Source organism: Manacus candei, unplaced genomic scaffold (genome assembly GCF_025592945.1).
Source record: "Manacus candei isolate 608988 ecotype Guabito, Panama unplaced genomic scaffold, ASM2559294v1 h1tg000025l, whole genome shotgun sequence".
NCBI classification, from domain to species: domain Eukaryota; kingdom Metazoa; phylum Chordata; class Aves; order Passeriformes; family Pipridae; genus Manacus; species Manacus candei.
The window spans coordinates 11,631,411-11,647,162 of NW_026138073.1; the positions used below are offsets into that span (position 1 = coordinate 11,631,411).

The following is a 15,752-nucleotide window of genomic DNA, read 5'->3' on the forward strand; positions in this document are numbered from 1 at the left end:
AAAGGAGAAATAATCCCTTGCAGAGAGGTTAAAATAGCACCAGCAGTAATGTCAAGGGCAAGGCTGAGGAAAACTCAAGGCAAAGAGGGATAGCTTTAAAAGATTCAACATGCAGATCTTTACAAAGCAACAGACGATCCCTTTCTCATTTATGTCTAGTTGTAAATATTTTATAGACTCTTCTCTCAGTGCTGAATAGCTTTAACAGCATTTACTTCAGTAAAGGCCTGAGCTGCTGTAAATCAAGTACAGATTTAGGGCTACTCACCATGGTCATGGGCAAACACAAACAAGTTAAGTCCTGTCAGCTTCTGGGCCAAGTCATCATAGCGGCCGCAGTGCTCCCCAGCGCCGTGAGCGATGAACACGAGGGCCCTAAATGGAGCATCAATGTATAAATCATTAACATGGTTATCAACCCACAAAGGCTTCAGAGCTGCAAGTGAAACCAGCGTATTCAATTCAGCAACAGCATTTCAGACATCAGCAAATATGAGGCAAATACATAATGGCTGAGAGGGTTTGAACAGAGAGGAAACCGTTGTCATCCTCCATTGACTTGGTCTTCACCAGGTGGTAGCAGGGACAGACTACATGGAAGTCAAGTGCTCATGGGACAGAGCCACTGTGCTCTGCTGCAAGTTAAATGTGAGTGAGTCCCTGAGCTGGATAACTCCATCTTGGGCTTGAGGTGCCTACACTCTCCTACAGTGTAAGTGTTGCCATTTATTTCTTTTGCAACTGGTATTTCTCTGTGGATTCAAATACAAATATTGTCCTCAACTTTATAACTTGCAACATTGATGCTCGAGAGTACCCCAAGATGAAATTTCAGCCAAGAACTTTGGTTGGACTTTGGAATTTTATCTTTTGACCCAACTCCAGTAATTTTACCATTCCAGTTTCTGCCCCAAACAGTTGCTTTGCTTTCGTGATTAAAGTGACTCTTACATAGTTCTGTAAGGTTACAGACAGAGATAATAAAACAAACAGTCTGCAGACACTTATTTTTGCAAATACTTATCTTTGAAGATTCCAGTTTTATGAATAATACTTTACTTTTCCTGGAATGGCATCAAGTGAGAGTGACTGAACATGAACAAACCTCCACAGTGTTTTTACTAGATAAAGTTTGTATAGACTTAGACTAGAACTATAGCAGAAGTAGCAATGAAATTGCAAAAGTTTTGCTGGATTTGACAGGTGACTATTTAAAAAACAGCTTTAGCAACATAAACATAACTTGTTTGTTTAAAAGAACCATTTGTCATTGCAACATCAGCAACCACAAAATCATTTGAAGGCTACAAGTTTGACATTTTTAGTACATGAACAGTGAAATATTACATGAACTGACAACATAAAATAATGACAGCAGTTAAGAGCTAGTGAATTCCTCAACTTTATTTTGACTGAGGTTTTGAATACCTTTTTAGACTGTATTCACTGCAATAAACTGCAATAAAATCTTAATATATTTAAACTTTAAAAACATGATGGATGGTGTAGAAACTCCTGCTCTAGCTCTTTGATTTGCACCTGCTTCAAAGTATTTTCTCAGCTAGACAACTTGCAAGAGCATCCATTGAAACCAGAAGGATTGTACAGAGCAGCACCACAAAAGCAGCAACACAGAGATGCTCTGGTATCTTGTCTAACACCAATTAGCAAGGGTGAGGTTAGGTCATGCACCGTATTTAACTTGCTGTGTCTTACAAATCGTCTTAGTGTCACTGAGGGTTTCAAAACAATCTGTGTGGAGCAGTCATTCCTTCTTTTGTCATCGTCCCTGGTCAATAGGTTTGTCAAGTTATCTATGCATCTGGCAGACAGACTGATTTTAGGAGTGCAAGGTCTATTAAAGCTCCAAACACTGAAGGAATTGAGACATTGCTCATTCCACAGCAGAGAATATTAACTTTCTGCAGCAGAGACATCATAGCTTTAGGTGTCCCACCTCTCCCAAACACAGGCAGCACAGCAGAAATGCTTCAGCCAGCGTTGGAAGAGCAGATTATGATTCTGTACATGCTCCTGAAAACTGGAAGCACCATCCAACTGCTTCTGCCTCCACCTACACCAAATGGTACCTCAGCCCTCATCCTGGGTCACCTACAGAGACCTCACAGGGGCTGGCAGACCTGCCCAGCATTCAGAAACGCCACAGGTGGTGAAGCAAAGCCAGGCTGTTAACCCACAGGCTCTGGACTCTGCAGTGCACAGTGGCACTGCCTGCATAGGACACTGATGCAGAAAATAAGGGAATGTGAGAGAAATTCCTGTGTACCCTTCACCTTGGTATCCAACAGACTTAGACAGGTTAAGTCTCTCTGCCATTTACCTCCTTGACAGCTTCCCTGCTCAGTGTATTACTTAAGCCCTCAGTTACTCTTTAGAGGACTACATTTGTTTCTGCTGACTAAGTACAGAGATTAAGGTGTAACTTGGCTGACTGAATAAAGCCCTTCATTTCTCAGGGAAATATTATTTGAATTTATGCACTGAATGGCATCAAGTGAATGAAACCTAATGGGAAGCTCTTTCGGGAAATTCTTGGTTATTTCATCCCCTGACAACAAAGCCCTCATTTTGCTTTCATTCACACTGATACAGAACCATGACTTAGCCTGTCAGCATCCTCCTAGATGCTCAGACCCCTCATTAGCTGTGAAACCAGTGAGAAAAGAAAAAACCTCAATTTTTCAGAGACACAAGGTGTTCCTGTGACCTCTCCTCTCACCTAGCACACAGCTGCCAGAACTGAGCAGAACTGAGCCTTTGCACACTGCAGGGAACAGATCTGGGTTGTCATTTGTCTGCAAAATACTGAATAAAATCCCTGAGCCTGTTTCTGACTTAAGAGCCCTAAAGACAGCAGTTGTTGAGGAGATTTAGACACTTTTGAAAGTTTTGTCCTATCAAAAATCATAAACAAGGAGTAAAATTTCCGGATTGTCATGATGAAACAAAAGTAGCCTGTTCTGTTGTTCAATAAAAAGTGAGAGTGGCTTTACTGACTTAGAACTAGGTCACATCTACACAGCTCTTTAGCTCCAGCTTTCAGGTCTAAGCACAGAGGCCATACATTAAACACAATAGCTTGAAAAACTGAAATTAGTATGAGTATCATCTGCACAGTGACTGAAAGATCTGGCTCTTTCGCTTAATCCTTCATTTTCCATTACAAAACAAATTTAGATTTGGCAAGTAACACCTGAAGGCAGTATAACAAATGCATGGTTCAATGTATTTTCACTAGCAAGCTGCCAGGAAAATGCAACGAGTGATTAGATTGACTGACAGCAGTTCTTTACTGTATGTAAACATTTTTGCAGACATCCCTGCTCTGGAATCACAGCCTGCTCCTTCCTTACCACAATGGCTGGAATAACAGAATATCAGAGATTGCTTTCAGCAGACTCATTTAAAATTAATACAGGAATCCTGCAGGGTTTAAGATTTTGCAGGACTGCGGTGCCTCTGTGTGCAGCCTCAATGAGAATTTTGTTTAAAAAAGGTCTGTGTACAGGCCATGTATCAAACTGGTACTGGGGAGAAATTTCTTCAATTCCAGCTCTTGAAGTTGTGCTGCTGAAATCATTGGCATTTCAAACATATCAGGTAGAAAATATAGTGCACAGCCTGCAAAGCTTTCTGTTGGAGACTGACCTGTGCCTGAACAGACAGTAATTCCAATCTCTCTGACCACAGACAGGGAAACCTGATGTATCTTTGGATGCTCCAGCTGGCTTTGGCTGGTGGAACTGTAATTGCTGAACATCTCGAAATGGCATTACTTTGGCATCTGTTCAAGAAAGCACCTACTCACACAGGGCTCCCCCACACTCAGCAAGTGTGTCTCCACACAAAGCCAAGGTGTGAGCTGAGCATGAGTAATTGCCCATGCACTTGCTCTCACCCAACTGGTGCAACAACAATTGTGGCTATTAAAGGGAACCAGTTTATTGACTGCTGTTTGCAAAAGCAACAGATGGTTTTCACAGATCCCTTGCCCTTCCCATAGCCTTCGCCATCTCCTCTTCCTCCTCCCTCCCCACCGCAGGTTTCTGCCTCCTGGTACCGCACAGCTTGGCAAACAGATGCAGTTGCTAATTGCAACAAGAGGGCAGGACAATATTTGTCTTCTTCTGTTTAAATCAACTACTGGCTGTATTTAGTTCTCTCCCATAAGGAGGTGATGGTGTACATCAGTGACCAGTCTCTCCTCCCACACTCCACTGTGCAGGTCACTCATCACTGGTATCAGCCCCTCCTATGCTGCAGCTGTGGCTTGTTAAGCCAGTAATATGCAGCAATGTCACACCTGCAGTTGGTACAAGGCACGTGCAAACACCCTTTCCTGAATCAGGAATGTTGGGAGTTGGTGGAGGCCAGGTTGCAACACAAAGCCAACGCCAATGTGCACAAATCCACATGAAAATATTGTCTTTCTGTCCTGCTTCTCAGGGAGGTCACCAGTTGATCCAAACTTTAGCTGTTTGCAACCTTCCCTATTCCTCACTGTAATTTCACCCAGACTAATATTTCACTTCTTGTGTGGGGAGCAGCTTCACAGGGCAGGGTGGTGTTTAGGTTGCAGCTTTACACACAAAGGCAGTACCAGGTTTAGAGGTTCTCACTTTCTTTTGTGCTGGACACATGTTGCCCCTTCTGCTGTGCCAGAACAATTGTTCAGAGATGCAATTCCACAATCAATTGCAATCACACACCTGAGCAAGAGCCTCCTTGAACTGAGGCTCAGTCGTTAGAAACAAAATGAAAACACTCAGAAAGCTGTTGTGCTATGAAACCTTGCAGGCCAGAAACACCACTCAGCACTTGGGTCCTGCTGGGTGTAAGACCCATGTTCTTGCTTTGCTTTCAACAAAAGTCATGTTGAAGCTGAACTAAACAAAGGAGGTAGTGAGGAGGATGGTATGACTTTAACATCTTGTGTCCTCTGGGGAGAGAGCCACTACTGTGGGATCCTGTGCATGCTCTTTTATTGCCAGAAAATAACCCAAAACACTGGGATTAGACTAAAGAACGGAAAACAAACTTCCTATGACTGCATATATGAAAAATGCTATCTTTTCCACCTCATTCAAAAGCATCCCTCTTCAGAACAATGTTTAAGTACTTGCTTAACCTCAGGAAACTTTCGTCAACACATGAAAGTCAACAGGACTTGCAAGTCCAAGATGAAAGTTACAAAAGGATTTATAAATGCTGTCCGGAATAAGGATTGATTTAATCACATGCAGAAGTGATTTCCTGAATAGAGTCCTCTCAACTTAAGCTAATACTATGTTATTCTGTGTAAGGCAACCATGCTTTTCATTTGGTCTTATGTATATTGTTATCAGAACCAGATCAGTTCTAACAAAGAACATCTGACTTGAACAGTTTTGAATACCAGACACTAAATTCCTAAAGTAATTTTTAAAAACTAAATGACAGGAAAGCTCTTAGCCAGCTAGACTGCCAGAAAAATGACTGGCTTAAGTATTACATTCTGTTGTTTTGAGTTGATTTATCAGTTCCTTTGCAGTTGAACAATTAACCTTTATTTATCAAAAACATTTCACTGGTCACATTTTTGGACAAGCAATTGGACAGTTGCTCACAGATCTTTTAATGTGTTAAAAATGTAATGCTGTGTGTGTATTTTGCTTCCAAAGTATATTATAATGGAAAGTCACTGAAAGGTGTGCATTCTTGTGTTAGCTGGGTGACTGAGCCTCACTGACTATGAAGATTAGTTATTTTTCACATGATAAGATTGTGCATTAAGCAGCTTGTAAGTTTGTTGGATTTAAGCATCAATCTAATTTTCTGCCCCTGGTATCTGCTTAAAGATTACCACTAAAAAAAAGAATTCAGCTAATAATTTCCAAGAACATGTAATGAAGAATGCATTTTTTTGTTTACTGTTGGTGACCTTTTCTCTGGAGGCCTCTTCAGCCCCTTGCTTTCAGTGTAAGACCTGAAGTTTGGAAGAGGGATGTCTCTGTGTCTGCTTTTTGAGTCAGCTTTTGCATTTTTTTTTCCTGAGGTGATTTGTGTCCCCCATGACCCTCATGAAACTTGGGCTATGGGCAGGGATCACAAAATAGCTATGACAGTTTCTCTTATGTTGTGCTTAGCCAAGAGTTCAGCCTGATGACCTCAGTTAGACAGGAGTATTTATGGTGGAGTCAGGTGTGTCCCTTCATGCCATCCTTCCGTCTCTAGGAAACATCTGAGTTATGTCCTTCTGGAGATTAAGAGGCAATGACTTTGCTCCTAATTCCAATCCAATGCCAAGGAGGTATTACATCCAAGAGCTTGCTCTCTTGCTCAGGTTTCTTGAGAACTGTGTTCTTAGCCTCTGTCCTACTGGCCCACAGCTTTGCCATGCAGGTCTGTAATCTGGGTAGCCAACTCTTTCTTCAGCTGCCATTGAACATTGTTGTGTGAAACTAGCAGTTTTATAGCTATTTTTAGCAACTCAGGGGAAAAAGCAAGTCAGAATGGCAATATCCTGGAGTCGAGTCTCTATCAACCTTCTCTCAATATCACAGACCACAGAGCATCAGCATGGATATCTCACAGAGCTCCGAATCTGCAGGAATTCACCTCTTCTAGATAGACTAAGGTAAGTAGTGGTTCACAAATGTAGTAGTTTAACTGTGAAAATCCTTTAAGCACAACAGAACATGTTAAAGGAACATGCACTATGTCACACTGCACAATTTCTGCTTGCCTTTACAGAGCCTGTGGGGACTGAGGGTTCTGCACACTGGTGTTTGATGTGGTTTGGTCCAGTCTGGTAGAATCAGTAGCTTCACTCCTGTCCAGATCCTAAACTGGCAGTTAAAAAATAAGCCTCTTCAGCAAAACTCTGCTTCCCACTTTCTTTCCTCATTTCCTCTGGCTTGGAAATTCCCATGTAAGTCTGTCCGAGGAGGCTCCTGTTGGTGTAAGCACCATCTTACTGTCTTACACCATAGAGATTTCAGGCTCAGTCTTAAAATCTGTGCCTGCTGGTATAAGCAGCTCTCTCGGAATATGTCTGCAAGCCTACTCTCATGACACATTTCACAATTCCTCACCAGCACAGAGTTAGGAGGGCATTTGAGAACTGCCATGACATTCAGGAGTTCTCCAACAACACCAGAAAGTGCAGACACATAAATCAATGGAGCAGAGACAGAACTGGGTGGTAAAAACATATTTCAAAACAAAAGGTTCAACAGGATCTAGACAGAGCCAGCGCAAAACAATGTGGAGAAACAGTTTACACTGATTTATTGTAGCTTTTCAAAATGCAAGCCCTCACTAAGAATAACTCAGGAGTTGTCTAATACAGAGAAAAGACAGGAAGGAAACTTCAGGTGGGGGCGGGAGGGAAGGAATTATTGGATCCTTTAAATTGCATGGCTCTGGATAAATCTCTGCAAAGTTAACATTTGAGACCAGCTGTATTTTGTTTCAAGGAAGCTTTGAAGTAATATTTTAGGGGACGTGAGGCTGAGATCAGAGTTGAAATGCATGGTGTGTAGCTTAAAACTCGTGGGCCGGATCTTCCCACCCCTTTCTCGGATAAATCTGAGGAGGAGGGATTCTAGGGTTACACGGACTGCCTCGGGGAGCCAATCCTCCACTTTGATATCAGAGATGGGATTTTCCTTGGCAAAACTGACTGCCATACCTGCTGCTTTGAATCTACAAGATTCAAAGACAAGATCCCTGGAGACACAGGCAGCCCAGGGTTGGAGCTGCACTTCCCTCTTGCTGCTGCCCTTCTACAGAACACAGGAATCCTTGAAAGAAGAATTACAACTTCTGTTTCCAAAGAGGGAAGGTGTAGGCATTGCCACACACACAGGACTGAGGAAGAGATGAGGTTGGGGGAGCGTGGGCAGAACTGCCCCAGGGCCTGACTGGGAGGAAGGCTGGAATTGGACATCCTGGTCCTGTACTTTGCTCTGCTTCAGCCCTTCTTCTGTACAAGGGCTACAAGAGAGATAAAATGGAGGTCAGATCTCCTAAGGGGAGCTACAAGGATAGATGCACAAAACAGTCAGTATCTTTCTAAAAAAACTGTGCAAAGCACAGCTGCAAAATTCAAGTCAATCTGAAATCACACCCCAAATTTTTAGAACAGCTTTAGGATGTGAAGAAAAGTTATGCAAAGAAACAAAAGAGTTTCTGGTACAGATCCCCTTGGAAATCAGGAAAAATAAAATACTTCTGGTTAATTTTATTAAAAATTCATGTTGACTTGGAAGCAAAGCTACTGCAGATGGAAGGTGGCTGCAGGACCACCATTCTCAATGGAGAACCAACAGATAGGGAGTAAGAGCAAGAACAGTTTTCGCAGACTCCCCTTCCTCTTTCATGGACTTGCACTGAACCTCTAATGATTTCCAAAGGGACAAAAATTACTGTTTAGCCAGTCATGTGGCAGTTTCTTCTTGAAATCAAAATGCAGGCACTGCCTGGTGAGCCAAAGCCTTGGAAAAAGAAAGTCCCATGTAATGAGACAGACTGTCCTTACGAGGCATGAGAAGGCTGCTGTTAAAGGGCCAGAAGCTTCTTCTGCACAGTTACTATTGCTTAAACTCAGCACTACACACTAGTTCAGTACTAGATCCGTTCACTAAACCAAAAAGGGGTTTTTTTTTTAATATAAAAGTATGTCTCTGCTTCAAAGCAGCTGTGCAAAGCCAGTTCCTTTTTACTGAGCTCGCTTGCAGTCTTGGCACATTCAGAACACTGGCACCTGTTCAGTGACAAGTCACTACTGCTGCTGTAAGTTCATAGCCTGACAAATCCAACTCAACCCTAAAAGACCAGGGAGGCTTCCTAAAAGGAACAAGGTGTGCTTCACTAACAGATCAACTCAAGCCATGTAAAAATGCTCCCTGTGTGACATCCCAGCCCCATTTTGACAATTTAATCTCACCCTTCAGCATAGAACAGAAGATGAAAATAGATAGCAGTATGCCTGTATCGAGGTGGGGAGTTCTAGATGACCCTCTGTAGCTTTCAAATTATGGAAATTATTTTATTTAATAAAGCCAGAGGGATCTCTGGTTTAGTCCACACAATTACTTGCTAACTTCAAGTCCTTAGTAACATGTTTGTTTGCTTGGTTATTTTCAAATATTTGTTAAGAAGGGCTCATGGTTTGAGACAAATAATCAAGTGCTGCAGAGAACACTACATCTAAATGTTAAGCATCATTTGCTAAAGCCCTCTAAGACAAGTCTGCAGACTTCTTCTGACTTCAGTTTTTTCACAAGGTATTTCTGATGCAGGACATCACTATTGGTCTGAACCTGGGCACATCAGAGGTCCTTCAAAGTCAATCTCCCCACAAAATTTATGGTTTTCTAAAATGTGATTGTCCATGTTTTATTCTCTACCATGACTGTGATCACCTCCATTCTCATGTTGCTATTTCAGGAGCGGATGGTACAGACAACTCATGACAAGCAATACTGAAAAAGGTACTAAAGGAAGAATTCAACTCATCACCTCAGCACCTGTGCAAGGAAGAGGCTGAAAAGTGCACACCTGGCACAAGGAGTCAGAGCATTTCCAAGCTATTCCTTGCCATAAAAACTGCATGACTGAAGTACTTTGATCAGGCATCTTGGGCTTATGTGGGCAAATCTTCACTAGCTCAGAATCACAGAATGGTTTGGGTTGAAAGTGACCTTGAAGATCACCTAGTTCCAACCCCCCACCACGGTCAGGGGCACCTTTCAGGAAGAGAGCTGTGAATAAAGAAGGAGCAAGAAAAGAGGTGACACCTTACCTGTTCTGTAAACTCAAAATAGTATGTTATTACTACTTTTTAATAAAACACTGAATGTACAATTCCCAATTGTATGGCAATGGTTTAAAGAAAAACTTCAATTCCCTGACATACTTAGACCTAATAGTACTGTTTGTAGCCAGGCAATCCCACCCGTAATGTGCAACTCTTGATTGCTTCCTGCACTAAGTCAATTGCCAATTTTGTCAGCAGTCCTCTGTGTTGGCAGAGATCTTAATTGGTTATCCTTAACTAACTGATGAACTCATTAAAAGTTCAAATGTCACAGGTAACCCAAGTCTCCAAGTTGCCAATCTTTTTCCGCCTGATTTTCCAAAAGTTGGATGGAATTATCCCATAAACTTAGAGACAGAAACTTGAGGATTGATTTCCTAATCATAAAGTGCTTATGTATATTTTAACATATTTTGAGATTAAACACATTAATTTCCAATGAAATCTTGGCACATCCCAGAGCTGCACTTCAGCCCTGCCCAGTTATGAGAGGAATCTTTACAGTGAGTCTTTACAGGCTCTGTCAAAATCAATATCAGGAGCTATTCCTCTGGGAAATCAGGAATGTCACAGGCAAAACATTTGCCAAGGCTTTGAGCTTGTTCCAATTAATTTACTATTCCATGTTTGCTGTAGACCTGAGGTAGGAAGGAAAGTTGAATGCAAGCAGCTAAATGTGAGACATGGAAGGCTGCTGAGACAGTGATCACTGCAACATGGGCTTTAAAGGCTGAAATGTTTATTCACATTTTGAATCAAATTAAATTTTAATCACAGGTGAGGTGCAACAGTTTACCTACAGACGACTTGAAAGTTAACAAACAGATACAGACTTCAGTCTATGGCTGCCAAATCCAGATGAGTTATTTCTTGGCTGCACTGAGCTAATCTGTGTGTCCAAAGACTTTAGCTACTGAAGGTTTGGTTCCAAAAATGTTCTTTCATTTCTAGCATCCAGGCATCTTCACCTCTGGCAGTGAGGGCTGCCATGCTAACATAAATAAAGAACCTACCTGCCATGAGTTTTAATCACTGTCCTGTTGATTTGCTCTCAAAAAGGGCCAGATGTAACAGCTTTAAGCTCCAAAATGTGAATGGGGTCCTGGCCAGCCTGGGGTGCAACTACTAAAACAAGGATGAGCGGTAAGAATAAAATAAAAGAGTATTTAGTTAGATAAATACTTGGCTGCAATCACTTTAGCTACAGGCAAAGAAAGCTAAAGGCATGTGGGATGTCTTTTCTGCAGAAAAGCTTAAAATAGAAAAGGAAATCAATACTCATTTACAGTATCTGGCAGCCACTGAACCAAAACATATATGTACACCTACAGACGAGCAGAAATAACAACATTTATTTAAACCACAAGCTGTTATTCTGCTGCAGAAATACTGTGTTTTATGTGGAGTGCTTTACCAGAGGCTGTACCACATATTTCTGACCATTTCAAAAAAGCATCAGCAATATCAAGAGCAAATACTTTCAATACCACAGTTATTAACCCCACCACTGCCATGCCAGCTCCGACTCCTTCAATTCCAGCAAAGAAGGAGTCAGAGATGATGTCTGAGCTAGCAGCATGGAAGATGTTTTGCCTTTCCTCCCGACTTTCTCTTCTGCCAACTTCCAAGACATGTGCTGGATCACATGTGAGGGGTGCACCTGTCACAGCCTGCCATGGGAATGGGAAGAGCTCCATCAGCTCTATTGCTGCAGCACAACATCAGGGTGGCTCAAGGCATCGGAGACACGGAGCTCCCATATGAGGCTGGAACCATTGCATGTGTCGTGTGGGACCTGGGGCAGGAGAGAGCCCCGAGTTCTGTGGCTGTGAGGCAGGGATGGGGTTCACTGGAGCACTGTGCCTGTGCCCTGCATGGTGCCCAAGAGCTGGCGGGGCCGTTTGGAGCAGCATAGGTTTGGAACTGCCTGCAGGATGGTGGGTCTGCTCCAGCAGCGACACATCTGAAAATATTCTGGGCTCAGCAAAATGTAAACAAGCCTTGATGGTGCATGTAGTTGTGCTGAGGGATCTGATCACCACTCCTAAAGCAACAGGAGAATGTGCACAGTAGGAAGAAAACCTCTGACGGGCAGAACCCTTAAATGGTGCTTCAAAAGGGAAACACACACCTGTGTGTAAGAATGAGGCAATGTTTCCACGATGTAAAACTAAGATCCTCAAAGGGAGGAACAGTGTTTAACAAATCAACATTCCCCAAACACTGAAAGTGAAATGAAATGTAAACAAAGTGAGTCTGCTGATTGCTTTTTTTTCCCCATTCCCCAGCTCTGAGAAATGTGACCAGTAAATAAACAGGATAAATAATAACAACAGCTGGCTTTTGTACAACACTCCTCATTCAGAAAACCCAAAATGCTTTACAGAGGATGCAACTAGGCCACTTGTAGAGTCACATAAGGCAGAGATGAATGGCACCTCAAGAGATCCTCTGATCCATTACCCTGTCCCAAGTAAGGATCAACCTTTTCTCCCACTGCTACACAAACTGAAGTACAGAGGTAAAAAGCCTTGCCCGCAGCATGCCAGGGGCAAGAATGGACACACAGCATGAGGCAAAACATGACCCTACAGCAGCCAGCAGGAGTTCAACAGCAGAATTCAAGATGTCAAATGTGGTTTTCCTGTGCTACATGCACGGGGCCACACTGAACCTGGAAAAAAAATTTTTAAAAAGCTTTCTGCCTTAATGAATTTGTGGGCATCAAATAATGTCATAGGGGTGTTCCATGCATTTTCAGAACAGCCTGGGTTGAGATGTTCCCTGCCCCTTGTCTGCAGTGGGCCAGAGGACGACTGAATGCTGATTGCCTGTATATCTTTTTAATAACATGAGATCGTGAATGCTGCTCAGAATACAGTTTTTAATATAATAATAAAAATACATAATATATAATAATATACAATATATTATATAATAATAAATTTTTTCAAATATTGTAGATTAGCTCTCACACAAAATTGAAAAAATGAAGAAAAAGCTTAACCATTAAGTCAGTAGATGTTATCTCTACTGCAATTTAATTACTTACAGCTTCCTCATCACTCCTCATGCCTTTCGCCCAGCAAATTAAGCCACCATAGATTTCTGGAATTTGACAGTTGAATTTGAAACCCCACTGAGATAGTTTTGAAAATAAAAGTAAAAAGTACATTGAAAAATTATAAAAATAAGCACATCTTGCTAGCTGGTGAACCAGCTAACCTGCTGACAACTATAGCAAATTAAACCAACTTTCTATTCTAAAGAAAGGCCAAAGATTTAAGTTTTATTCCCTCAGTCTGCAAGCTTCAAGCTTGAACAAGGAAGAAAAAAACATATAGAGCAAGTTCTTTTACCATAGGTCAGATAGACAGCTCAAAAAGATCAGTAATCTTTCTTGCATAGCAAATCTATAGCAGTTTGTACATTTTCTCCTTACCCTTCTGAACACAACACTGGAGCAAACAATTACTGCTAAATGTTTGGCTTTAGCCCAGTTGTCAATATTTTGTTCCCTTTTTTCTTCCTATCCTTTCTTTTCAATGATTGCTGCTGAGACCATTTACCTGTAGCTGAACTGCAGAGAACTAATGCATCACTCAGTAGACTTTTTCTAATATCTCTCTTCAAACATCAAGTCCTCTCCAACCACCAGCTCCTCAAGGAATAACTTACTTTCTCTGGCAACTTTTGTCTAGTGACTCCAACCTCAATTTGTATCACTTGGATGGATGACTACACCCAATTTTAGACAAGGAAATAAAAGTACAGTAAAATTAAGAGTCCGATTCTGTAAATCACTGGTCATTGTGTCACTGCCTAATGACTGTCTTGACCATGTGTTTTGCCTGTTCTCTGCTCCTCATTGGCTTCTTTATTCTGTTTTCTGACACTAAATTCTCTAGGTCTAGCAAGCTGTCTTTGCTATCACTCAGTATGGGAGTGTTCAGAGGCTCCCATCATCAAGGGAGCGCCTGCCAAACAGAAATGAAGACAGCTCCTGGCGGGAGAGCCAGTGTCTGTCATGCAGAAGGGGAGACACTTTCATGCATGTTGAAGTACTCATGAAGTTTGTTGTTACTCAAGGTCTTGGGACATTGAAAACTGCTACATGTCTGCTACTGCTAAAATAATTATTCCCTTCAGGCACAAACGTACTGCATCTCTCTAGGGGAAACAAACACATTCCCAAGCAGAGAAAGACCAACACCTACCCCATCTCCTGTGACTCGCTGATGGGACATCCTGTAAAAGTGTGCTTGGAGGCAGCTAAATCTGACTGCATCACTTTGGCCACCAGGACAGCCTCCACCAGCTGTGCCCTTCCTGTCTCCAAGGCCACACTTCAGTGCCACTGTCTAGGCAGTGAGTCTGGTCAGCTTTGAGACGCCTTTCTGACACCACCACCCAGTGACTCCCCCGTGTCTGGTAGCTGTAGATGATGTTTATGGTTGGGACTAGCCCAAGGTTGGTATTTGGGTTTGCTGTACCAGTACTTTTTTTTTCAGTTAACATAAGTGAAATTTTATGGGTCTGCAAGAGGAAACCCTAGAGGAGATATAATTTTAATGATGTCTAAAACTTTACTTACCCTGGTGCTGCTAATTTCTTCCTTCCTATTATGGATAATAAGCCATACTGATATAGCGTCGGAATGTCTGTACTGGTAGAGTACAGGACAGGGATGTATGAGTACAGTAAAGGATATAACTGCCTAAGCACATCTTAAGGAATCTCTTGGGCAAGGTGCAATGCTATCTCCTTGGATATCTAGGATAATCAGCCATTTGCTATCAGGGTTGTGTCACATCTTTTGGATAAGGGACAATAGGAGGTTTAAAACACTGATGGCTTCCATTCAAGTGGAAGCACATTAGGACAATGTGCTTCTGGACCTAGGGAAGGCAACTCAGCCAAATGTGTCTGCAGGGACAGCTCTTAGAACAATGCAATTTCCCTACAAGAACAAAGAGATCAGATCACCCTGGCTCTGAAAAGCACGAAGTCACAGCAGCTTGAAGGGAACTTGCAAGGCCAACTCCTCTGCTACAGGCATCTAGAAAAAAATACCCTCCTCTACTCGGAACACCTACACCAGCCAACTCTTGCTGTAGACATATTCATGGTGACCTAAAAGAGCTGCTGTGTGTTCCCAAGGGATGTTCAAGAGTGCTGGAGAAATTGAAGCAAGGAACTGTGTGCAGCTGTTTTATTATTTTGACTAAACCTACATATTTCTTGTACTAGTGAAGTAAAGTGCTCTTGCATCTGGAACCCTGATAAGATCAATGAGTTTGTCTGCTTCAGCTATGGCATCACTGTAAACAAAGAGCTGGTTTGAAGCAGGGGTCAGTGCAGGGTCTGCTAAGGATAAACAGACCTGGAGGGACTGGCAGGTCTCTAATTGCTGAGTGACCAGAGAGGGGATCGGTCAGAGTCATGGCACAAAGCCAGTACTGATCATCACACCTGCATTCCAATTAAAAGCACATGAACTGTTTGCATGAGAGAAGCAAGGTTTGCTTATCATTCAGTCTCTGGCAGAATAATGAGCAGAAAATGAGTTTTGCAATACAATCTCAAGACCGTTTCTCTTTTTTTCTCCTATTTCTACCTCTCCCTCTGATATTCACCATGCTGCACAGCACCGTTTCCAATTCATCAGGTGGCACGCTGAGAACCAACACTGATTTTGCTTCTTTTGCGGCTCCCAGGATCAGGATGAAATTTTACTGCTTTGAGACTCACAACAGGGAACTCCAAAAGTCACCCTGTTTCCAGACACCAATGTCACAAAATTGTACACCTGTGCTCAGAAGCTGATCCTAACAGTGGAACAAGCAAAAGGGGTGGTTTAATTACAGTTGTTATTCCATTTGTTATTCTCCTTTTTCCTTGGGTTCTGTGTAATAAAGGCAGGTTTAGA

General features: G+C 42.2%; 1 protein-coding gene across 5 annotated transcripts in view; it reads right to left on the reverse strand.

The window, feature by feature from the left end:
- The window catches only part of MGLL (monoglyceride lipase), a 106,373-nt gene that overhangs the window by 39,712 nt on the left and 50,909 nt on the right, over window positions 1-15,752 (reverse strand). For all 5 annotated transcript variants that reach the window (XM_051788932.1, XM_051788934.1, XM_051788933.1 and 2 more), the window contains one exon: window positions 269-375. In XM_051788932.1, the coding sequence (XP_051644892.1) occupies window positions 269-375 (107 nt within the window). The remainder of the gene's footprint in view (window positions 1-268; window positions 376-15,752) is intronic.